Here is a 23,995-nt window from a genome sequence, read left to right as displayed (position 1 = left end):
TCTCACTTTCCTGAGACTTTAATATTTAATTTTCATCTTCATTTCTTCCTTATCTCCATTTTTCAGCCATTTCTCATCTGTACTTCGCTACAAACATAATTCTAGGTTATCAGCAGGCTAAGAAAATAAAAAGGTTATTAAGGAACATTTAATAAAATTAATCTGGAAATATTGTATTAGAAAAAGCTGAAAGCTAACTTAAAGGAATTTTTTTGGAAGGTTTCAGTAATTTTTCGAAATACTTCCAACATTTCTCCGCAAAATAGAAGCGATTCTAATTCTTCTTGAAGTGGAATCTTCATAAAATCTTCTAAGAATCTTCTACTGCTGATTTCGATGTTTGTTTTATTCATAACTTTTCAAAATCTTCAAGAGATTAAGGTTCCTGTTAAACTATCAGAATCTTTTTTTCCTGATCCATCAGCTTGCTTCTTACGAAACAAACATCAAATTTCGATAAGAGCATCATAAAACGACTTTTTATGTCGTAATTTGCGCACTAGCGCAGCGATTTCAGTGAAATAAATACGTAAAAACGTGCTGCACTGCTAATCGCGGTTGTTTTCGATTAGCATCATCTGATTCTGTCTTCAGTTATTCTTCGATGGGGGAGGAAATCGAAAATAAACAAAGATTTTGTTTATAAATGTGTCAACATTGTCGGCAATCAGATGATCGCAGCAGCGATGACCAAATATTTGACTAAAGAGCTGATTAGGTGGTGACAAATCGCGGGAAATTGGTTGGGAATTGGTTCAGACCCCGGGACCCACATAAACAAGGTCCCAAAACTGAAACTACAAAATAATTTCGGAGTCCAAAGATTGCTATCCAGCCGAGTATAAGTGATGTTTCAATGAAAATGGGATAGTGGGGAACTTATCTCCAACAAAAGCAAGTCTTTTTTTTTAATTCAAAAAATTTGTAAGTACCTCACATAAATTAACTTCTCCGAAATCAATTCGTCCTTGTGAGCCTCGAGGATTTATCTATTTATTTACTTATTCTCACACACCAATGGTGTATAAGAAAAGAAGGAAGGAAAAAAAAAACACATTTTGTTTGAGTCAGAAAATTTTACAAAAATCAGCATCCAGTTTGTTGCCAGTGGAACCATGCGCTGTGCTTTTCACGGCGGATGTGTGATGTTCGAATGTCGAAAGTTTCAATTTTCAGAAAAGATGCAAGGTAGTATCATTCCCACTATTATAAATGTACAGTAATATAGAGGAAACCCACCTAAATCTCCTCAAAATACAGATTTCTATAAAAACCGGTCAGCTGATACGCAGAACATGTGAGCTTCTTTTTTCCCCGTTTTTTTTTTCTAAAGCACTTCGATGCCCCAACTATTCCGAACAGCTGACTCTCGTCAGGATAATTTAAGATCTGGAAAAATCTTCGAGCAGCATGAAATGGATGACAGATGTGATGTTTTTCTGATATAAATTGGATGGCAGGTCTTTAGTAGTCGAAAGCCGTTACAGTCACGTTCGTGGATTTTTCACAATTAGATGGATTGCCTCTCAGAAGAACGAAGAACTTCCCGGAGAACATTAACAACACTCAGAAAATGTGTTTACAAAAAGAAAAGAGTGCAAAAAAACAAATAAAAAGCACATGAGGATTGAGAAAACGTGCACAGAGGAGAATAAAATGTGACAAGAGAGAAGAAAAAAAAATCAAGGAGCGAAAAGTACATATGTAGAAAATGTTTTTATTTACTAATTGGAAAGCAAATAACAATGCAGCCATATAACGTGTATATTTGAGCTGATGCGTAACCATTATACTTTCCTAACTCTCATAGTACGTTTTATTTACTTCAGAAAAAAAAACAGCCTCACCGAGAACTGTTCCGAAACAGGAAGTGGCGCAGATCCCTATTATATATTAGTTAGATGAATTCTGCAAATTTTCACTCAACATTCAGGCAAGGAGAACTTCACAAATAAAGAAAACTGAAATCAACACAAATCATCTTCGAGATCTAAAAACTTCTAGGGGACTAGTTCTCTCAGTTTATTTGTGACAAACAACATAACAAGATCTAGCTACGATATAAGAAAATGAGTAAAAAATAATGGAAGAGAGGATTAAACGGCAAAAAAAAAGAGAATCCGAAGAGATTTTTCACGCCATTGTTCTTCTCTTACAGCAAAAAAAAAAAACCAAACTGTTCAATAAATTAGTACGCTCAAATGAAATTAAAATGAAAAAAGGCCATTTTTTAAATTTTGAACTGCACTTTTATTCACTAATTTGTTTATTTTCGCCGGGAATCTGACCCAGACAGGGTGTAGAGATCAGGTTTCATTAACTCTGCGAAGACGATCGTTTTGCATTTATTTTCTCAAAAATTATTTGATCTATTTAATTATTTTTATTCATTCGCATTCATTTATTTTTCCATTTAAGATAAATACATACACAGATAAATACATAGATACATATAAGATAAATAGAAAAGATTAATGTTCTATGAATGCAGTAGAATTTCCAATGTATTCTCCCTGAAAAAAAAATATTCTAGGCAAGATTATCCATTAGGAAACGTGTTGGCAAGATATTCCTGGAACCGAATGCGTAGGCGGGGCTGATATCGGTATGGCTTTATCGCTCGGAAAAATCTTTCACATAAATCACTCTTACGACCTTACGTGATGAATGATGCTCGTACAACCGTATCGGCTTCAAACAGGTGGGCGTAGCTTCGTAACAAATGTGTCTTCGCATCTTTGAAGAATAGGGAGTTGAATTTTCCCATCTCATGAGGGATTTTATATTTCCCCACTGTCCTGGTACCGAGAAACTCGATAAATTTTGAAAATACGTGAAAAAATCACTATGAACCCTTATGTAACCTCAATAAAGCTCATAAGAGCAACACAACAATGGCAATTTTTGGAGAATTGACTAAAATTACGTGAAAAGTGCTATTTCAAGAGTACCTCAGATTGGACATCCTTGGAACAATTGCACGCGGTGCAACGAACGGTTATTACGCGAATAAAAACCCAGAAAAAGGTGTTGTCCCTCAACCGATCCTCTTTCTTGAAGGATTTTTCAGAAATGATACACGGAGAACAGAAACGCAGAAAAATTACATGTAGAGGAAAAAAAATACTAGTCTTTAATAACAGTAATAATAATAGTAATTGTAAGCTTATACAAAAAAATTGCCTGGGATTGTCCAAAGGATGGTGTTTATGAGTGAAAAGGAGATCTTGCTGGTTATATTTTGCCAGCTTCAATCCACTTTTTTTCATTAAAAAAATCTTTGTTTGCAACATTATAGATAATTTGGTTGTCCATAGATGGGGATTTTTGTAATGGAACCCTTTGAAGAAACATTAATCACCTCAAGAATTAATATTTCAGCCGGAACCTAGATCCTCATAGTCGCTGAAACTAATTCGATACAGAAGTTCAAGAGATTCAACGCAGAAAGCATCGACTTGCTCGCATAAAATATTACTTATTCATTCTTTTAAATCGCAAAACTAGTACTTATGAGGTCGTGGATTAGTGTTTCTTAGGAAAAACAAAACTAGATCAGCAGCTGGAGCGAAGAGAAGCCCATTGGCATATTTCTTGCAACTTTCTCGAAAATTTCATTTCTTTCTCACATAAAAATAGACCAACACAGAGGAGTAAATCAAATAAAATCAAATATGAGTGATAAAATATCTTATGTTCCAATGAAATCCAGCAACTCTTCCGGGAATTGATGAATTTAACTGGAACGGATATACCAGTGTTGCAAACGAAATTTCTGCAAACTAAGCATAATAATCATCTTTGAAAAAAATGAGGAAGAAGAGAGTATTCGGTGATCTGTTGATGTGACTGCGGCAAAATTCGTCTGGACATTCCGTCTACTGAAGGAAGAAAGAGAGCGAAAAGAACAAAGTGTTTCGGTTTTCTGTTGTGTAATTGTATGCGAAAAAAAATTAGCCTCGACCGTATTTGCGGTACTTGGAGAAAAACGTCCTCGACAATGCACTCCTAATGTATCTTAAGAACACACCAAAATTAAGCAAATGTGAAACAACGACGAAAAAGTGCACATGGACTTGAGACGTCGTCCTCACACAGCTCTTCAGGCTCAGCGCCGCTGAATTTGCCTTTTTTAAGGGCAATTGTTTCGGCGGCAAATGCACTCTTTTAGGTTTTTGTGAATTGCGCCAAAAGTCACGCCCATAGGGATGGAAAAAGCGACCGGGAACGCTTTGAGTCCACGGCAAGGTCAGCGCAGCCCTTTTATCTTCGGACGAATCTGACAGTCTCGATTACCGCAACAACTTTCTTACGCTGATTTTTATCTGATGGCCGGTAAACGCCAGCTCACAGGTGGCCTACTTCGAATACTCAGGGAATACACTTCCAACTTCTCACGTCACGGTACCATCTGGGCAGAAAATTTCAATCGGCCGTAACTGGATTTTTTTTTTTTGAAAATCCTTTAAAGACACCACTCCACGAATTTGAGGTGGTACGGATTTCAGGTGGAGTATTCGTATACGGGATGGGAGACTATGGAGAGGAGGGTGATTCCGTTCATTTCTTCCTAATTGCCGTAAAAAACGGCCCGGAGGATACGGCTACGGGCGTTCTGGCGCACTATTTTCCACAAGGAGTTCGACTGGAGCGCGCCAGCCTTTTGTGGCGCCTAATCTTCGGGCCGTTTTTTACGGCAATTAGGAAGAAATGGACGGAATCACCCCCCTCTCCATAGTCTCCCATCCCGTATACGAATACTCCACCTGAAATCTGCACCACTTCAGATTTGGGGTGATGCCTTTAAAGAGGGACGAGTTGAGCCGTACAGCCTCTCTACAGAGCAAGCTAAAAACACCGACGAGAACGATAGGAGGAGTGATTTTTCGACACCACTGGACTGAAAGAACTTGTGTTTACGACTTCTAAAAAAGATGCTTCTGAACCTTTAAAAATTCCAAAAAAAAATTAAAGAAAAACACAAATAATCCTTAGCACATAAAGGCCTAAAACTGCTGCTCAGATGTTACTGGATGACCTTTCTTCGAGAGATTGGATTTTCAGATCCTAGGATTCCTACTGTTTCATCTATGCTCTTTTCGTAAACGGTGCAAAAAATGGCTGGATCTGTTTTGTTTTTTGGTAGCAGAATTGATGCTGGAAATTTGTGGAATAATGTGAGCTCCTGATATGACAAATTTGAACTTTTATTTCTTAACCCCTAGGAATAACTTCAGTTACTCTCTAGTCATTAACTATTTATTCCCACTCCATGATGGCCTTTATACCTAGCCCCAAAACGAGAATCCTAGAACCAAATGGAGTAAAGGGAGTGCATCTGGAAACTATTACGAAGCATACTTGGATGGATACGCAACTGCAGACCTGATTTTTTTCCGCACTCTCCTGCATTTTCTGGAAATCGTAGAAAATTCTAACGGGATAGCCTGCGTCCACTAGCGTGATACTAAAATCATTCCAACTTTGCAGTTATCCTGAATCCTCTCTGATACTCTTTGATACACGTAAAAGCAGATTCCACCACGCAATCCACACTTTTAAAGGCATCATCCCACGAATCTGTGGTGGTGCAGATTTCAAGTGGAGTATTCGTTTACGAGATGGGAGACTACGGAGAGGGAGGTGATTCCGTCCATTTCTTCGTAACTGCCGTAAAAAACGGCCCGGAAGATACGGCTTCATTCGTTTTGGCGCACCATTTTGTACAAGAGGTTCGATTGGAGCGCGCCAGTCTTGTGCGGCGCCGCATCTTCCGGGTCGTTTTTTACGGCAATTAGGAAGAAATGGACGGAGTCACCCTCCTCTCCGTAGTCTCCCATCCTGTATACGAATACTCCACCTGAAATCTGCAACAGCTCAGATTCGTGGGGTGATACCTTTAAACGTTTCATTTTCTGAAGTGCGAGTACGAAACGAGCCTCTTGAGCATCCGGAAACACATGAGAGTGAAGTCGCATGGAAAAAGTCTGCAATGGAGAGTGCAAGTCCATCATCTCGTTTCTCAGCTTTCACGAAAATTCTGTTGTGTGTCCTGGATCAATAGAATTTCAAGGATTTCCGTGAATTCATGAAGAAAACAGAATGAGAGCTCATTTTATCCAAAGAATCACATCTGTGAGATATTCTGTGCTTTTTTCCGCGTGTTTTATTCAAGAGTAAACAGGTACAAAAGTTTTCCTCATCGCCACTTGTAGACGAACATCCGAGATCGTGCGATTCTTCCGAGAGGATTTTGCAAGGAACATATCACGTAACGTTTCTTAACCTGAGGGAGTGTCGTTCAGCTATCAATCACCGTTAGAAAATGTGACTACTACGGGTCGTAGTGAAGGATGAGGACATTCGCATCAGATGAGAGAACGCTACGAGAAGAGAACGCAGACGGGCTAGACGATGAGGAAATGAGTAGACAATGGAGCGATGGGGAAATTTATGGCAGAGTCACTTGCAACATTGACACTACGAAATCGCTGGGCACAGCAATGGTGAGGTGGGATCTCGGAGATTTCTCGTGTGAAGGAAAAAGAAGTGCAAGTGATTTGTTAGGCACCGGACAACTACCGCAACCACATGGACGAAGAAGTTGAGCGATTCGATTGGATTAGCGCATCCCGGAAAGCCGTCGAAATGAACCGTTGAAAAAGTGATTAAACAAGGGTTTAATGATGATGTGATGATGAGATCTTTAAACGCTGACGAGGAGTACTTGAGCGGATCTGCCTGGTGAGTGGAACAGCGCTGCCGCCTCAGTTCCGCGTTTTCTTCTTGATTTCCTTCGATATCCTGCTATCAGCGGTGGAACCAGCCCATCGAGAGGATGATGCACTTCAAATTCTCCACATGCAACACTCTTTCAATGAATCCTTCACTTCAGAGAAAAGCTGTCATCGACAAACTGAGAAATATTCGTGTTCTTGGGTATTTTCGAGCGAAAAAAGGTGAAGAGCGTAGGATTGCAAAGATGGTGAATAAGAGATATCGTGGAAAAATTAAAAATGACTCAGGATAAAAAATAAATGGAGAATATGGGAGATTGACTGCATTTATGTTTAACTCGGTTCTGTAAATGATCCATAAATGTCCATGAAGTGTTCAGACTTCCAGGAACTATAACGACAAATCCGTGCAGGACTTGCCGACGTTTGAAAAGTGAACATTAAATCCTCTCGAACATATTTCACCTCGAATGAGGTCTTATTTGTCACCGTGCTCTGTACGACGTGAAAGAACACAACAAATGTTGAGAGTCGACCTCAATATTCCCGGAAGAATGGATGAACGGCCAGACTCACGTGCATTCACGAACAATGTACGTGTTTCATAAGAAGAATCAATCCTACACACGAGCAACAGGTCCTCGGATACGACCACGGACGTCACGTCTCCGCGTACCGGTAACACTCGACGAATTCGTGACCACCAGTGGCAGTAATTACAGTAGCGCAAACAACAAACTCGTCCGAAAAACATAATAATGACTGCGTGATGAGTGTGGTAAGCTGGATCCGTTGGTTCCGTGAATTCAGTCAAGCGGAGGAGACGCTCAGAACAATGTTTCAGGATAATAAACTCTTCGCAAACTTCGGTAGTCGACTTCTTGTCAAAACACCGCTAAATTTATGTCTTTCTTATAACACATAACAACAATTTTCGACACAAACAATACTCAGTTATTGGTTTAGTTAATTCCTAAGAAATTGGAGCGATTTGAAGTAGCCATAAAACTGAGAAGTTATATTCACTCTTAGTACCTAAACCTCTCAAAAGAAGTTTTATGGATTCCTATTATTTTCGACGCGTCTGTAATAACAGAAATCGGTTTGCGCAAAAATAAGAGATGACTTTTAAAGTCCGTTTGAGAAATCACCAAGGAATCGGTGCTGATCGTTAGGAAAAGGATGAGATAACTCGAGGATTAGTCATGTTTTTGTGGCGCTGTTGCGCTAGGGTAAAAACGTAAACAAACAACGATCCTTGAGAAACTATCACATATTTCTGGATTTCCGGGAGAAAAACACGCATGGATCATTTATTTAGCAATTACCCGCATCTATGCTCAACACAGAGCTCATGGTTGACCCAGGATCGGAGACTTGCGAGAGGATCAATTCGTATTCTCTACACTCCACCTTCGTCAAAATTCAAAACTTTGAACGTTAACAACTCCCACGCTACAGAAGAGTTCTAAAATGTCGGCCAAGAATTAGTGATTTTTCAGCATTTTTTTAGAGTGTACAAAACACTTTTAATTCTAACGCTAAGCGTTCAAGTAGCTTTAATCACCGATTTAATTTTTAGATTTGGACGAGTCCGCACTCTGGTTTTGTTTATTTATTTGTCGATTTTTTTCCTTCATGAGATCCTACGTTGGATCTTTACATTCTAAACCATACAGTGAGAGACCTATTGCTCAACAAACTTTTTTCGTCTTTCCCTACTAGTACTAATAATTACTATTATTATTACTATTGATTTTCTAAGTCAATTTTCAAAAATTTTTTTGATCGAATTAGTGGATTTTTATCGAACGAGTGGAATCCATGGATGAGCAGAACTGTCACAGAAGATAAATCGATCAGTCATAGATCAAATATAGGCTGGGCCAGCAGGCACACACCACACTACGGTCGCAACAAATAATGAAAATGAAACTGGGTTTCTGCAAAATTAATAGATCCAGTTGTTCTAATTACATGGGAGTTCAATTGACGAGGAAAGAAACACTTCAGCTCCCACTTTTTCTGGAAATAGTAAAAGATTTCAGCAGGATTTCGTCTGTAGGCATACGGTGATGGGAGTAGAAATTCGTCCCTCTCTCAATACAATCATTCCTCAGCTGCTCTGACTAACTCTAGTCTATTTCTGCCCTTAAAAATTATTCTTACAGCATCCTATGGAAGGAGGAAGTGGGGTGTGGGTGCAGCGCAGTTGGTAAGCGGGCCGGCTGTGACTGAACTATCGATGGTTCGAAACCGCCTTAATGCTAAGCAAGCCTTTCATATCTTCGGATCGATAAATTGGCGCCAAATTTGTCTGGGAGCATAAAAACACTGAATTAACGCATCAGTTCGCCCATGCAAGTCAATGTAAGGCTGAACACGCATCCATGAACCTTGAACGATTCTGAAAACGAAGTCGGCGCATGCCTAGCACTCCTAACTGGCCAAATCGGGTGGTTGCTTTCAGGGTGGCGTGGCCGTAAGCGTTTGATTTTCCCCAAAGTTCTGCAGATAAATATGGAGGAGTTCAAATTAACTTTGTTAGTGATTTCTTCATATGATCCACAAAAAAAGCTTATGCCACCTCGAACACCGTGAAATTTCAAAGCATGTGAGTATAGTTCAAGCAGCATCTGTAGAACCATTCAACTGTCAAATTTCATGAAATTTAAATTTAAATGTACGGAATGTACGTACGGAAGTAATGTGCTTTTTATGCTCTAATTTCTACTTTCGTATTTTCAACCATACCTAAGCAGAGTATTGGACCCATAGGGATTGATCACGGTACTATGTGTACTGTGATCAATCCTTATGGGACTACTGTATTACTCCCTCTACAACAACACATTTCAAACGCAAAAAAATGACTTTTGATGTTACCGAATTACGATTTTATCGCTGAAATCCTGTTAGCGAAAGGTGAAGTTTGAAAATCGCAGTGAAGCATAGCGAAAGTCCGGTTCACTGGACCCCAATGATCGAATGGAAGATCAAAAGAATGGATTTGTGATTAATCGGATGACCAAGTTAATCAATACGCGAGCGAATGAGTGAATAAGTACTAAGGATCGTTCAAATACATAATGAGAGCCACAGATTGTTGAATTTGAGAAAATAATATCAAATTTGAGCGTCATCATGCAAAAGAATCAAATAAGGATTTTTGCAGTACGTTGTTCCATAAGTTTCTTCCCATGATCGTCATTACTATAACTTACAGCAAATTGAATCTTAGGCTAAAAAAATTAACAATCCATAATAACAATAGACGAAGGCTAGTGACCATCCTGACTATATTGTTGATTATATTATCCTTGTTGTTGAAGAAAAAAATAGAAATATCAAAAAAGTAGGGAACAAACTTATGGGAAAACCTAATATAGCGAGTATCAGAAGAATAATTGAGCAACTAAAAGAGAAATGCGACAAAAATGTTGAAAATTCCTCAGATGAATAACATAAAAGAAGTGAAACATGTTGTAAAGTCTGACTTCACCAAAACATCTGCGACATTCGAGAATCAAGTGAATCAGCGCATAAAATCAGCAACACAAGAACGCTAACGAAAGCTTAAGGAGACGTCTTGGACTCGTACAACGTACATGACAAGATCGCGCCCTCCCTCCTCTCCTCCTCCTCTCGTATTCTTTCTCACGTTCACTACCACTACCTAAACAAACCAGAAACACTTACGGAATCACTGTTGCAAAAGAAAGGAATCGAAAATCACACGGCACTTCTTCTCGTTACGCTGCGTGATCGTCGCGTAGGCGAAAGTGACTAGTATAGTACGGATACGTGGAGGTCGAATGAGGTAGTTACCGCCGACGTGAGGATGACATTTCGTGACCGAATAAATGTAGGTTCTTTACACTGTCACAACTCGATTCGATCGGATACGAACTGATCAGAAAACACTGCGTTCGAGTTAATAGCTTTGAAGTTATTCTAGGGATCTAGGAGAAAATTGAAATGAAAATTCATGAGAAGTTTCACAACGCGAAAAAAAATAAATCCCTGAAAGATTCATTGAAATATTTCTATTTATATACGAAATATGTCTCAGAGCAGTTGTATAAGTGAAAACTGAATCATCTCAAAGATACGAATCGTAAAAGAGAGGCGCGAACAAATTCGAAGAGTAGAGATCATGCGTTTCGTTACAACATCGCTTGAGGTTCACCGAGGGCGAGCGAACGCCAATCGGTCGGAGGACAGACGATACGTCAGTTTAACGAGCTACACATAATGTTACAATGGCAGCTGACAACATCTACTAAATCTTGGAATTGACACAGTACGAAAAAAAAAACAAGAAACTTAAGATTTACGGTTACGGTCCGAAGTCATTGATTAAAAGAGTTCCAAGGACTTAAAGTCCAGAATCCAGCAAAAATCATTTAACTCACATCTTCACCGCTACGTTACTAACAAGAACTTATGGAATTTGAAGTTATAAAGGTTTTCTAGTAAGCGATAGGATTGCAGGATTACTGGATCTCGTAACTTGAGAGCGGTATCGAGCAATAAAGCAACAAAGCAAACCGGCAAAAACGAGCCATTTCGATAAAATCGTGAAACACAGCGCAAGAATAACAAAAGCGTTGGAGCCGGATCGGACAACTAGTTTCAAATAGATACTCGAATGTTTCAGAACTATGTAATTTCCATAGTACCGGTTTCACATCTTGAACCGGACCAGACTTGCGGCTTCCTTCACCTCCCGACAGTTTCAAGACCCTCTCATCAGTAGTCTCCAAGAAGATCATGGAACGTTTTGGAAAGAAAACATGAAGATAACAACTATCCCGTACGGGTTAGGAATGCTATAATTACAAGATGAGGATGTAGCCTACGAGAGGAACAACATAAATCCGACCGTATAACTGGCCACGTCGTAACAGTAGCGGAACGACGATGATTTTTTGACTAGCCAGGTTGTAGATATGCAAAAGTTAACGGAGCAAAGGTTAGGATAAATGGATTCCACAAGGTTAAGAGATCTGAACAATGTGGCTGGTTAGATCCAGTGCGATTCAAGGAAACCTATGGCTCGCAAAAGGAGAAAATCAGCGATTGAAAATTGGATATCGGCGCTTTTTTAAGGTAAAAAAATACCGTAAGGAATCGATAATATTAATGTCGAATTAATTCAACTTATTAAAGAAGTGATTTCATTTTCTGGACTTTACAAAGAGCTCATCGAACCGCAGATGCTCGGAATTTCTACTTCACTCAAATTTTTAAAATCAAAACTTTGTTATTCTCTAATATTCCGTAAGTTTACGCATCCTCGAAGAAATCAGCCTAATTTCATAATGATTCGTTCTTAATGCAGCTTAGCAAGTGTTCGCGATATCGATGGCACATTTGACCTTCCCAATGACGTGTCTATAGTACTAGATGTGTATACATGAGGTGATACCCAGGCTTAGAAACCAGCCAAATGATACGCTCCATCTGTCACGTGCTAGCAATCCTGACACGTTGTAGATAACCGCTTGCGCCATGTTGTTTTTTTTTTCAATGTGTTCTCAGACTGTATCAGTAAAATAATCAAGAGTTCGATAGAAAAACAAGCGATTACAGTAACGGATTTCAAATGGAAAAAGGTGTGGAAAAACATCTGCATCTGTGGTTGTGGCTACATAATGAACACTTTAGAAAAGATCATTTGACAACAAATTAATTATAAAATCGACAAAAACTGTTTGAAACGGTAATCAAAAGCTAAACTAGTAATATTGTACTGGAAATAAAATTTTTAACTGAAAAGAATCTCGAACAAAGGAATGAAGTTTGACGTGCTTTTTCTCCTTAACCCTTAGGGGCACGAAAAACAGTGTTCAACGTGTGGAGTTGAAACTTTTTTTCCGGGAATAAGACAAAAACTGTAGTCAACTGAAGATCAAAGGAAGTTTTGCGCGCCGAATTCCACTGAAAGTGTAGTTCACGTCACCAAAAGGGAAGAATGAAAGCGAAAAATAGACTTCAAGAAAAAAAAGTCACATATTACCCACCCTAATTAATGGAACGTGCTTAGAATTCTCATGGAAGTTCCAAATAATTATGATTACATGCACATGTCTATGACGTTATATTGACTATGCAAGATACATGAAAAACGCGAATTAACAACTCCAAACACTTTCTAGCAAATGTGCCTGAAACTGCTTGCGAATATTCCAGAAAAAAAATCAATTGAACATTAATGTTTAGTCGGGTCAAAACAACGTGAAGCACTTCAAAACGGTGCAGTTGCAGCTACGCTCGAAGCGACTCGGAGAAAAATAGCGGTCGGAATCGAGGTGTGGCGCAGTCGGTTAGAGGTCCGTTGTAGCCACACCGCCGAGGATTCGAAAACGCCCTAGTGCAAACCAAGCCTTTCATCCCTCCGAAGTCGAGAAATTGGTACCATACTTGTCTGGGAGGATAAAAACACTGACTTGGTCATCGGCTGGCCCCCGCAAGTCATTGTATAGGCCAACACGCGCTCCAAAACCTCAACGATTACGAATTCCGGTAAAACGCGTTGGCGCATCCCAAGTGGATTGATACGTCAGTGATACGTCCTTTTATCCTTTTATTCTTATACGGGATAGTAGATTATAGAGAGGGGGTGATTCCGTCCATTTTTTTCCTAACTGCCGTAAAAAAACGGTCTGCAAGATCGGGCGCGTGCACAAGGCTGGCGCGCTCCAATCGAACTCGTCGTAGAAAGTAACGCGCAGGATCGCCCGAAGCCTGTATTGTCCGGGCCGTTTTTTATGGCAATTAGGAAAGAAATGAACGGAATCACCCTTCTCTCAATAATCTACGATCCCGCGTACGAATACTCCACCTTAAATCCGTACCATTCAGATTCGTGGGGTGGTGCCTTAAATAATATCCGATAGTCCACCGCACCGCTTCGAGCGCTGCCACTTTTGCAACTGCACCGTGCCTCATTTCGTTTTGACTCCACTAAATACCAAAAAATGGTCGAAATTTAGAAGTGAACAGTGAAACAAAAAGAGTTATTTACAGTCTTGAGCTATTCAAAGGAAACTTCGGAAATTTTAGAAAGGAGATTAAAGTGACAGTTTTTCACTTACCTCTGCCGATTTCAGCTTCTATCTATGTGTGCTCCGATGACTGATTCACGAAAGAATTGTCGTCTCAGTCGTTTCTGCCAGAATAGTTGTGAAGGTGTTCCACAGTCTTCAGAAACTTCTATATCCAGAAAATTTCTGCTTAACAAGTCTGCAAATTTCTCTCTAAAAATACGACTCGGAGAGAAAGTGAGAGTATTGAGAGGAACAGGAAAAAAAGAGGACAGGAGATCAAACTTAAAAAGTTTGAAGAAATTTGCAAAAATAAAATATAATGAAAGAACACCAAAAATGTTAATATCGCTACCTGAACAGTCTTTGCAAATATTTTGCATCCTAATGGAATGTTGGTATTGAAGAGGGCACAAGAACACTCAACACATATCACTTGTAATGTGAGGGTGACGAGGAAGTTAAAGAAAAGACGAAAGAGCATTGTTTATGAGAAGTCACAGTGTCAACATGAACTGAAATAGTACGCCTAACTCAGAGATGGATGGCATTTGATAGTTATTTGAACAAAGCTTCCGCAGCGCATCGTAAAACCATCATAAGGGCAGCTACCGAGTGCTAGCACATAAATGACACATCTATGCTGCACTTCAGTGAGTGTCAGGAAAAGTTTTTACTAAACTAGGAATTTTAAGTAATGCATTATAGTATTTGCAGGTAGGACAACAAGACATTTTAGAAGAAAAATTAAACAGAAAGCGTAGGCAAGGTGAAAGGTGAAAGGTGATTTTGAAAGGTGCGCATGGAGCGCGTCACAGCCACACGTTCCCGTTTTTTAATGGATCACCGTAGATCATAATCCTATCACATCACGAACCAAAACACAACAAATGTCTCTTCACCCCTGATTTCCATAAAAGACTTGGCCTTTGCATATCTTCTTTCCCACTTTTGATTTTAAATTCTTATTCTAGTTTGTTTCGAGAAATCTCTGGAATGGTTAATGGGATGTCAAACAATCAGCGTCAATCTTTACATGAAACAACTCCCAGAAGTCGCCTTGAAGTCGAACTGCTCCGTGACAACGCAGGTCCCCAAACGGCAAAGACGACGCGGAAATTTCTGGACGTGAGGTCTGTGTCCCACCTTCCCGGTAGCCCGCAAAAATATACTAAATACTCAATGACTTTTTTATCGTAGTACCTCCTCTCCCTCTAGAAGAAGCACCCCAGATCCTGCCACATCGATTATTACCTGTTTCGAGCATTGCGGAAGCATCTGCGTGAAGAAAAATACAAAGACCACGATCATCTCAACAACACACTACGAACTCGATGACTTTTTATCGTAGCAGCCCCTCTCCCTTTAGAAGGGCACGGAAACCTTGCCCATTAAATGGTTAGATTTTGCTGACAATGATGGTAATTACACTGTTGATCTTTGATTTGCCCTAATAAGACAAAAAGTACTAATCTTTCCAAGAGTAGGAAAAGATGTGCAAAAATCCAATGTCAGTATAAATCCACTTACATACTCAAATGTCGTCGAGAATGGTGTAACAATTCCGAGATAACGAGACGCTTCCCGGCGATGTGCGGATTGTATACGACCTTCCTAGATTTATGCAATTTGATATGAATTCCCTGTATCTGTATCTGATAACATTTGCATTGTTTCAGAAATAAAAAAGATTGGGTAGTGGGAGTTATAACGGCGAGAATTCCTGCTCATTTCACGTGAAAACATAAGTTATTCATAAACAAGAAGTCCTTTTACCGTTGATCTATTGACTGGTTGGTTGCTGTTCTCTCAAGTCAGAATTTTGTGCGTTCATATCATGCTCCAGGAACGGCCCGCACGGCCTAACAGGGGCCGTGTCGTTGTCTGAGAATTTTTCAGAAATACAGTGCTATGGTTGGGTCAAAACGACATGAAGCACGGACAGTTCCGTAAGCGGCTGCGCTCGAAGCGGTGGAGACAGCGATCGGAATTGAGGTGGGACCATGGTGAACTGCAGCGATTGGTGACGGTAGCCATGATCCTTACACGATCCGAACCGCTACGCTCCACCGCGCCGCTACGAGCGCGCAGCCGCTCTTGCAACTGTCCGTATTTCATGTCGTTTTGACCCAACCATTCTACGAGTTAATCAATTTAGCAACGATAAAATGTCCCACTACAAAGTTAAAACAAAGTACTGTTCTATAATAGTTCTACAGACTATACATGCCATTCTGGCCTCGTTCCCTCCGCTTTCTTGTATCCTGTCATAAAAACATAATCCAAGCTGCACTATAGCACAAGTCATCTACAGTAGCGCCGCCACCAGCTCTCATCTACTCGACTTGAGTGCCTCAGAGCTTCCGAGCACGAGTCTCCATTAAATAATTGACAATTATCAAAAGATATATAATAGTAAAATATCTTTATTGAATATAAACAACACATTACATGTAAAATAGCTAAATGAAGGGAAAACAATAGAAAACATTCCACATAAAACAGATAAATGAACAACAAAACCAAAATAATCTCATGCAAATATCAAGAACACAAACTCACATGATTAGGTAGACGATTTGAAATGCAAGCGAATGTGATGAAAGAGTGACCACCAATTACGGTAGCGGTGAGTCCAAAGAAAGTGTAGAAGGAAATAGAATTGAAAAAAAGAAGCGAAAGAAATCTAGAGATCTTTAAAAAAGACATTCGAATGAAATATATAAACACTAATGTGAAATCCTGACTGACCTCTAAAAACATTACATTTTAAGTCATTTTAAATCAACATAACATACACGCAAGTCTGACTGGATCTATGTATCCGAAACACAGTACTTTTTCAGACAGAAAGCACTAGAAAAAGAACAGGAAAGTTAAGAGGATCAAATTAAGAAATTACATGTGAGGGTAATGTCCGAGCCCATTGCTCACGCTCATTTGTCCCGTAGCAATTGCTCTGTAATTCAACACCACTGCTAACCTACGAACCTAAAGAACATAACAAAAAATACCTGTTTAATTGATTCCATTCTTGGAATACTCTATTCAGTAAAACACATTGTTCAGTTGTGAAGCCAAAACGACTGAATGTCTGAAAAAAAGTATTCCATTACTGAAAGTTTCCAATTAAAGAAAATCCCGAAACACCACAGATAACTCCTCCTACATCATGGCGATAAACTCGGGATAGATCGCCGAGGGTGTAGATAGAATTCCTTTCAAAATCCACTGCCAATGAGCCGAGTCCTATTTCGCTCCGACTGAGCCATCTGAAGCACCATTCAAATTCAAACCGCGCTCTGACAGATGCTAGAGAAAAAAGGGAATGAAAACTTACGCTTTTATTGTTGTATCAGCCGTGAGTACACAGATTTCACGATATGGAATACCCTCTTTCTCCAAACTCATCAGCTGATCAAATTTCTCTTCATTCATCAACATCCACAGCACTTTACGCACCTTTCTAATGTCAGTCAGCTGGAAGCAATTCCAAGAGATGCAGAACTAATTGAAAAGTCTAACGGTTCAACACCTATAAGTTACATACACCTACATGGATCTCGTACACGTGGCAATTCTCATCCGAATAGCCACGATAACGGGGCCGTTTTATAATTTCGCCAGTGAACCTCTGAGCACGCTTCCGATGCAGTGCAGCCCCTGAAATCAGGCTTTGAAAAAAAGTTCTTACAGGAATGACAACACATTGACTCTGACAACACCACATACTATCTTACCGTAGACGTCCCTCTCACCATTGAAGTCCACGATACGAGGCTCAAATCTTCCATTTTCCTTGGATGCATCCCGCAACGGATTAGCACATACTTTCAGAGCAACGAAGCAAGTATCAACTGCTCTTCCATCACTGCAAGAACTCAATCATTTTCTTTATTAAGGCAAATATATAAGAGACCACGTACTTGTCTTCTAGTACAAATGTGAGCTGTACTGGACGGCGATTTATTCCTCCAGAGCAGGAACTGAAACAGGTGAAGAAAAAGCCTGTCGATTCGCACATGGGAATGCGTACAGCAAATGCATCCTCGGAACCAAGGTACTCAGTGTCAGGATGTTCGCATCTCAAGAAGTGATTGCGAGTTTCAGTGTCTACAAGTAGGAATAGGAATTTCACAAAATATTTAACCTGAAACGACTTTTAGGAAACCTACTATCTTTGACCAGATGATTTGGACACCTCTCAACGGTCTTGTTCGAGTATCTATCTTCAGTGTACTCTGGACGTACACGAATACGCATATTAGGGTGACACTCGTCACCGAAGCGAAAAGTGAAAGGTACAGAAGTATCCGCTTTACAGTACAATGTAATACCTTCCCCCGAACTGAGGCGCTAAAATGCTGCAGGTTCTAAATAGAAAAGAAAGAAGAAGAAAGAAGTATAGAAAGCCTTAGTTTCACTTACCACGTAGTCCAGATTCTTGGATGATTTCGTCTGAGTGGAAATTCCCACACAGAACAGTCTGCCTCTTCTGGAAAGAAGGTAAGTAGCACTCGTACTAAGAAGTTCTCTACCCTCCAAACATACGCCTCTTCATTCCTGTGTCCTTGGCGAATATTATGTTGGGATGTAGACATCATAAGTGAACCACCAGATTGCGAGGCACGTACCATTTTTACTTCCTCGTGGCCGATGTTGTCCTAGAAGCACATAGGCCATGCCAGAAAAAAAAAAACAGGCAACCTATCTTTGAGTGAAGGATTTCTATTCTAGTCCTTTGCTGTCCTCTTCTTTGTAAGAGTTCCTTTTTAGTCGAATAATAACTACAGTAGGAAAACGCCGCGAAAAACGTCACTGCTAGTACTACAACTACAGATCGTGAAAAAAAAACATATCTGAGTAATCGGTCGGAAAAACTTGGAAATTTCATGGCAAGAAGTACGCTTGCTACAGTTCTTCAGAAATTCGCGTTACTAAATCGAGGAAATTATAAGGTTCAGCAGTTACAGAAGTAATGAAATCTGTTGCGATCCCCTAGCCTACACTTCAATCATAACTCAAAGCATACATTCAAAGGAAGAACATCTTGGTCTCTTTTTCTGTGATTTACATGTAATCCTGAGAGCCTCTGTTAGTTACCTCCTATGCAATTCTTACCCTTCCAGAGGCGATTTGCTAATAAGTCACCAGTAAGCGGGCCAGGTGCGTCCGCTACTTATCAATCCATTTTTATTCGTTCATTGCAAAAACACAAACTGGCTTTCGCTCTATGGGCATGAATAGAACCACCAACGAATAATCTCATGAGAAAATCTGACACGTTCATCGATCAAGTGCTGCTTTACAAGCTCCGATCCACAGGCTTCGCTTGTATGCGTAGAAAAGTGATCTAATTTACTTGTACGAAAATCTGTTGTGAAGTAGTTGAGTCACGGTTCGACACGATTACAACTGGATCCTGATCCTGTTCTGATGACTGTTGAGCTACTTCTTCTGGTGGTGGAGCTATTTGATTTGAGTTGCTGACCTGAATGAAAAAAAAACATTAGGAATACGTAGTAGATGCATCTCAAGTAGCTGCGAGAAAAAAGGGAAACACTGAGACCGAGGCTGGAACAAAATCTGAAGAAAGGCGACAGACGGCGCACATGGCGTTCTCGCCATTTGCCAACGCCCCGACAAAAGGTGGTCTTTCTATTGGTTCTTTTCGTGCGGTACTGCGGGAACTAAAAGGCGATCAATACCACCAAGTCATGTGCCAGGTGGTCCAGGTTTTACGTGCCGCAGGAGTTCTTTTCGAGACCATTGCTCCACTTTCGCACCTCCACCCATTTCTACTCGCGGGGTACCGAGGTGGGAGAACACTGTGATGCTGCTCGCTCAAAAACGTGAATGTGAATGGATCTATGATTACATCTTCCATGTCGGTCTAAAACCTCATTGTTAGCTGAGGGTCTACATAATTTTTCACGGTGGAGAATGTGGAATTGATGTTATGGAAGTCTATGGATGTCTTTTGGTGACGTGAACAGTCGAGCATTGGAACATATTCCCGAAAATGGGTGTTAGAGGGCGAAGAAAGCAGATATTACATATTCGTGCATTTCAGCTCTAAACAGCAGTTTCTTCCAGCAGAGAATAATATAGAAGTAAGGTTTTCTTGATAACGCATTTTGTTCTAATTGGTTATTCTCTACGAGATACTGATTGAAAGAATGAAATACTCTCCACTTCTGTAATTCTTGGTGAACAATGTTTCTGACCACCTTTTCGGTGAATATCAAAGAGAATATCAGTGATACAATGTCCATTTATTTTAATAGGATATTTCATTCGAAGCATGCCTTGTTACAAAACTCGGGGAAATAGTAGGTGGGGGCACTCAGAGGCGCCCTTATTTCTCGAGGCGCTAGCTTACTTTTCTCTCCTAGTAACTTTAGCTTGAATGTCATAAATCCTCTAAGACTAATGCCTAGGCCCTAGGACCCCGATTGACTTAATTACTTACTTCGAGAAATAACTGCCCCACTGAGTCCCCCCAATTATATCTTACCCCAAAACTCTACATATACTTTTATTTCACTGCTTTTTCACATTTTCTTAAGAACTTATTTTCGTCAACAAATTTCAGAATGACAATGTCTGTGATGCACTGCTACCCCATTTTACCGTTTTGTTTAAGACTAAACTGCATTGTCTTTGCAACACAACTTCTTGTAATGTAAATAACACTTCAAATTAGGTTCTGAATTTATTATTAATTCAGATTACTTGTTAATAAACACATGTGAACGGAATAACGAGTTCCTGTCTCATTTTCTACCAACAACACGTTTTTCGTATTAAAGGCATCACCCCACGAATCTGAGGTGGTACGGATTTCAGGTGGAGTATTTGTATACGGAATAGTAGATTATGGAGAGAACAGCCCGGCAGATGCGTGCACAAGGCTGGCGCGCTCCAATCGAACTTTTTGTAGAAAATAGCGCGCCGCAACGCTCGAAGCCGTATCTTCCGGGCCGTTTTTTTTACGACAGTCAGGAAAAAAATGGACGAAATCACCCCCTCTCCATAATCTACGATCCCGTATACGAATACTTCACCTGAAATTCGCACCACATCAGATTCGTGGTATGCTGCCTTTAAGGAAATTTCCATATTTGAGGGCTTACATTTTTAAGGACGTCGCAGCATCACCTCGAAACAAAATTTACTTATTTTCCATCAAATTCCTACATTTCTAGAACTTACATGTTTATATAAATTAGTAAAAATGCAGTGTTTGACTTGAGATATAAATTTATTTGAACTAATATGCGAAAAACCATGCTTCCTAGAAATTGGGACTCACTAAGTTAGTCGTAGAGTTGGGAAGTTGTAAATGTCGAAAGCAGTTTATTTTCTTGCCAAATTCGTAACCCAATGAAAACCATTGAAAATTCAATGATGACGACACTACGATTCCATATACAAATCATGGAGGTGCAGGATCGAGATGTGATACTAGCGGCAACGCTATTCAATCATATCTGGCCAAAAAGACCGAAAGTAGGACCGGCGTTAGCTCCACTCATCTTTGCAATTCTAGTGAAGATAGCGCAGGTCCCACTTCGATCGCAACCGCCGTATATACCGTGCTAAATCCAGATTTCTGAAAACTGCAGTTTCGCGATAACTAATCCCTTTCATAATTAAGCGTTTTCAGGCAAAATGAAGACGGCGCCATAATTTTCCTGTGAATAGTGGCCCGTATCTGATAATTTCTCCTATCTTTTGATATATTAAAGTGTATTTGTAAAGTTTCTGGCGTTAATCAATCCGCTTGGGATGCGCCCCCACGTTCACATCAATTCAGAATCGTTTGAGGTTCATGAACGTGTAATTGGCCTATACAATGACTTGCGGTGGCTAGCCGATGTGTCAAGTCAGTGCTTTTATCCTCCCAGACAAGTCTGGTACCAATTCATCGACCCCGGAGGGATGAAAGGTTTGGTGAGCACTAGGGCAGATTCGAACCTCCGATCGATCGTGCAGGAAGCGCACCACTACACTCGCCCATCTTCTGATATATTAATGGAACGATTTCGAAATTGATAGATTCAAAACAATACCAACTCACCAACGTGTTTATTCGACCAACTGAATATAATCGCGAAGAAAAAGCTGAGTTATTAGAGCACTCCATTGACAGAGGTTTACGATCACTACACACTTCTGTTTTCCTTAGACCACGAAAATATGATGATGATAATGATACCTTTCAGTAACCTGAATACATGTTCCCATTCGCTACAACATAAACTTAAAAACAAACAGGAAAATTATGGACTGGCTGGAGGTGAAATATAGTTAGTTGTTGGCACTTGTGTTTACCCGGTTGGCTGCGATGCGTCGTTAGCAACTCAGATATTTCCTCTGTCTAACACATAATCCCTTTCCTCACCGCCCTACCACAATCAAGCCGTCATCGCCGTCGCGCGGAAAACATAACTATCACCGCGTGCACATTCATGCAATTTTGCAGTTCTATTTAAGTATGGCGATATTTTTTTGGATCACCATCAACATGTTCTTATGCTTTTACTAAGATAAAAACATTCATGTTGCAGGAGTTCCGTTACCGCACGACCTACAAGGAATTCGTAGACCTTGAAAGTAAGTGGGACGAGGGTTCCGCTTCTAATTCACTTTTTCGTCCTTAGTTTTAATGTTTCACTTAAATCGTCTTTTTATGCAGGGCACTTCCTCTTCTGCCCCGCTCTCTTTTCGACAAAATCTTTTGTACTGGTATGATGAAATGGGTGAGATTAAATGAAATGAAAGAAAATTCTATCACATTCTCTATTCTAGCTCATCCATGAACAACTACGCTTTTTGGAGAAAATTGCTAATACCATTTCAACTCCAGCCAATCGATGTATCCTCTATTTTATCACGGAATTCACTTAATTATGGTTGGGTCATAACGACCTACAATTTGGAGCAGTTGCGCAAACTGCTGCGCTTGAAGCGGTGCGGACAACTCACCACAATAAGAGAGCAGAAAATTCTTTTGAAAGAGAATCTTCCACTGAGAGAAATGATAGAATAAAGAAAAATTCAAGAATAAAACTACAAATTCTGCACTTCCAGCAGAAAAAATTATTCCCAAATTCAGAACAAGCAGAAGTGAAAGTGTAAATATTGCATGCAGCGAATCCTCAGTATACCTAAGAACGTTTTATTTCCCTCTGTACTCCGTTAGCAATGACGACGCATTTTGACAACAGCGACAAAAAAGAAGTCAACGATCGCGACGATCCTACTATCTATCCATGTACCTATGAAAGGCGAGAACATGAATTGTCTAGGTTCATCGTTAATAAATTTGGAGTGCAGTGACAGTTTAATGCTCAAACAGTGACGTAAATAGCGGATCAACCTCCATTATCAAGTGTTTTTGATTCAATGAAGATAAAATCCTTCGAGCAAAATGAAATTCCCTATTTTTGAAGGAATAGCGGTCCAGCAGCTCTAGTAATTTCTTCTCCACCTAAGGAAAATTCACAAGAGAAAATCCTACTGTTTTACCGATCAGCGGACGACATTCAGCATTCGGGAATAAGTCACATACCGTTTGTTTGTGTATTCTGTCCGCAATATCACGTGTTGTCTTCACGTTGTTGGTGGTCGAACGTGTCTGCATCGTCTTGTCCTGATGTGCGAACGTTGAATGACTGACGATGTTCGTCTACAGACACTAGCTCGCTACGCCACGTGGAATCGGCATCAGCTAACAAGTTAGGCACTACCAGTTGACATGTCCATGCATGTTCGCGCTCATCCGCGCTGCGAACAGTAGCTTTGGGCACAAACTTGTTTGGATGCGTTCGTCGCGCCTGGAAAGCACGTAAATACGTTCACATGTGAACGCGTAACACTAACACGTTTAGTCATCGAACTTTCGCTTTATGACCTTAATTTATTCCAACATTAAAAGGTAACTTCCTTTAAGTGTACTGATCTCGATTTTTTTCATGGAGAGAAATCCAAATATAGATCTCTCCAGTCACTAATCGTTAGTATAATCGCGGCCTCCCTATAGGCGCTAAAGCTTAGCAAGATTAATCTGAGCATATAATAACACAGAAATTAGAAGAAACAAGATAGAATAGCTTTGAGCTAAAGTCGGGTCAAAACGACATGAAGCACGGATAGTTGCGTAAGCGGCAGCACTCGAAGCGGTGCGGTGGAGACAGTGGTTGG

The 23,995-nt window shown here is 40.1% G+C and overlaps 2 protein-coding genes across 4 annotated transcripts; one reads left to right on the top strand and one right to left on the bottom strand.

The window, feature by feature from the left end:
• Window positions 1–6,353: 6,353 nt before the first annotated feature.
• Window positions 6,354–15,137, top strand: RB195_005150 (uncharacterized protein; the record flags this gene model as incomplete). 2 transcript variants are annotated; one of them, XM_064177473.1, is made up of 3 exons in its annotated part: window positions 6,354–6,511; window positions 14,761–14,919; window positions 14,987–15,137. In XM_064177473.1, 3 exons carry the CDS (start codon window positions 6,354–6,356, stop codon window positions 15,135–15,137), a joined length of 468 nt encoding a protein of 155 aa, XP_064034598.1. The 2 variants fall into 2 exon arrangements, with proteins under 2 accessions (XP_064034598.1, XP_064034599.1); XM_064177474.1 differs by lacking the exons at window positions 14,761–14,919; window positions 14,987–15,137 and adding an exon at window positions 6,568–6,660 and having other exon boundaries at window positions 6,354–6,506.
• On the bottom strand, window positions 13,946–23,686 carry RB195_005149 (uncharacterized protein; the record flags this gene model as incomplete). Of its 2 annotated transcripts, XM_064177472.1 has the most annotated exons (16): window positions 13,946–13,985; window positions 15,317–15,400; window positions 16,689–16,745; window positions 16,801–16,880; window positions 16,956–17,058; window positions 17,127–17,266; window positions 17,343–17,449; window positions 17,527–17,657; window positions 17,713–17,899; window positions 17,962–18,142; window positions 18,215–18,281; window positions 18,338–18,450; window positions 19,149–19,277; window positions 23,364–23,480; window positions 23,542–23,628; window positions 23,675–23,686. In XM_064177472.1, the coding sequence occupies 16 exons, from the start codon at window positions 23,684–23,686 to the stop codon at window positions 13,946–13,948; spliced, it is 1,635 nt and encodes a 544-aa protein (XP_064034596.1). The 2 variants fall into 2 exon arrangements, with proteins under 2 accessions (XP_064034596.1, XP_064034597.1); XM_064177471.1 differs by lacking the exons at window positions 13,946–13,985; window positions 15,317–15,400; window positions 23,542–23,628; window positions 23,675–23,686 and having other exon boundaries at window positions 16,685–16,745; window positions 23,364–23,435.
• Window positions 23,687–23,995: the final 309 nt, after the last annotated feature.

The sequence above is a fragment of the Necator americanus genome, chromosome I (assembly GCF_031761385.1).
Source record: "Necator americanus strain Aroian chromosome I, whole genome shotgun sequence".
Taxonomy (NCBI): Eukaryota; Metazoa; Nematoda; class Chromadorea; order Rhabditida; family Ancylostomatidae; genus Necator; species Necator americanus.
Note: the sequence above shows the minus strand (reverse complement) of the source record. Positions and strands in the feature narration are given on the sequence as shown.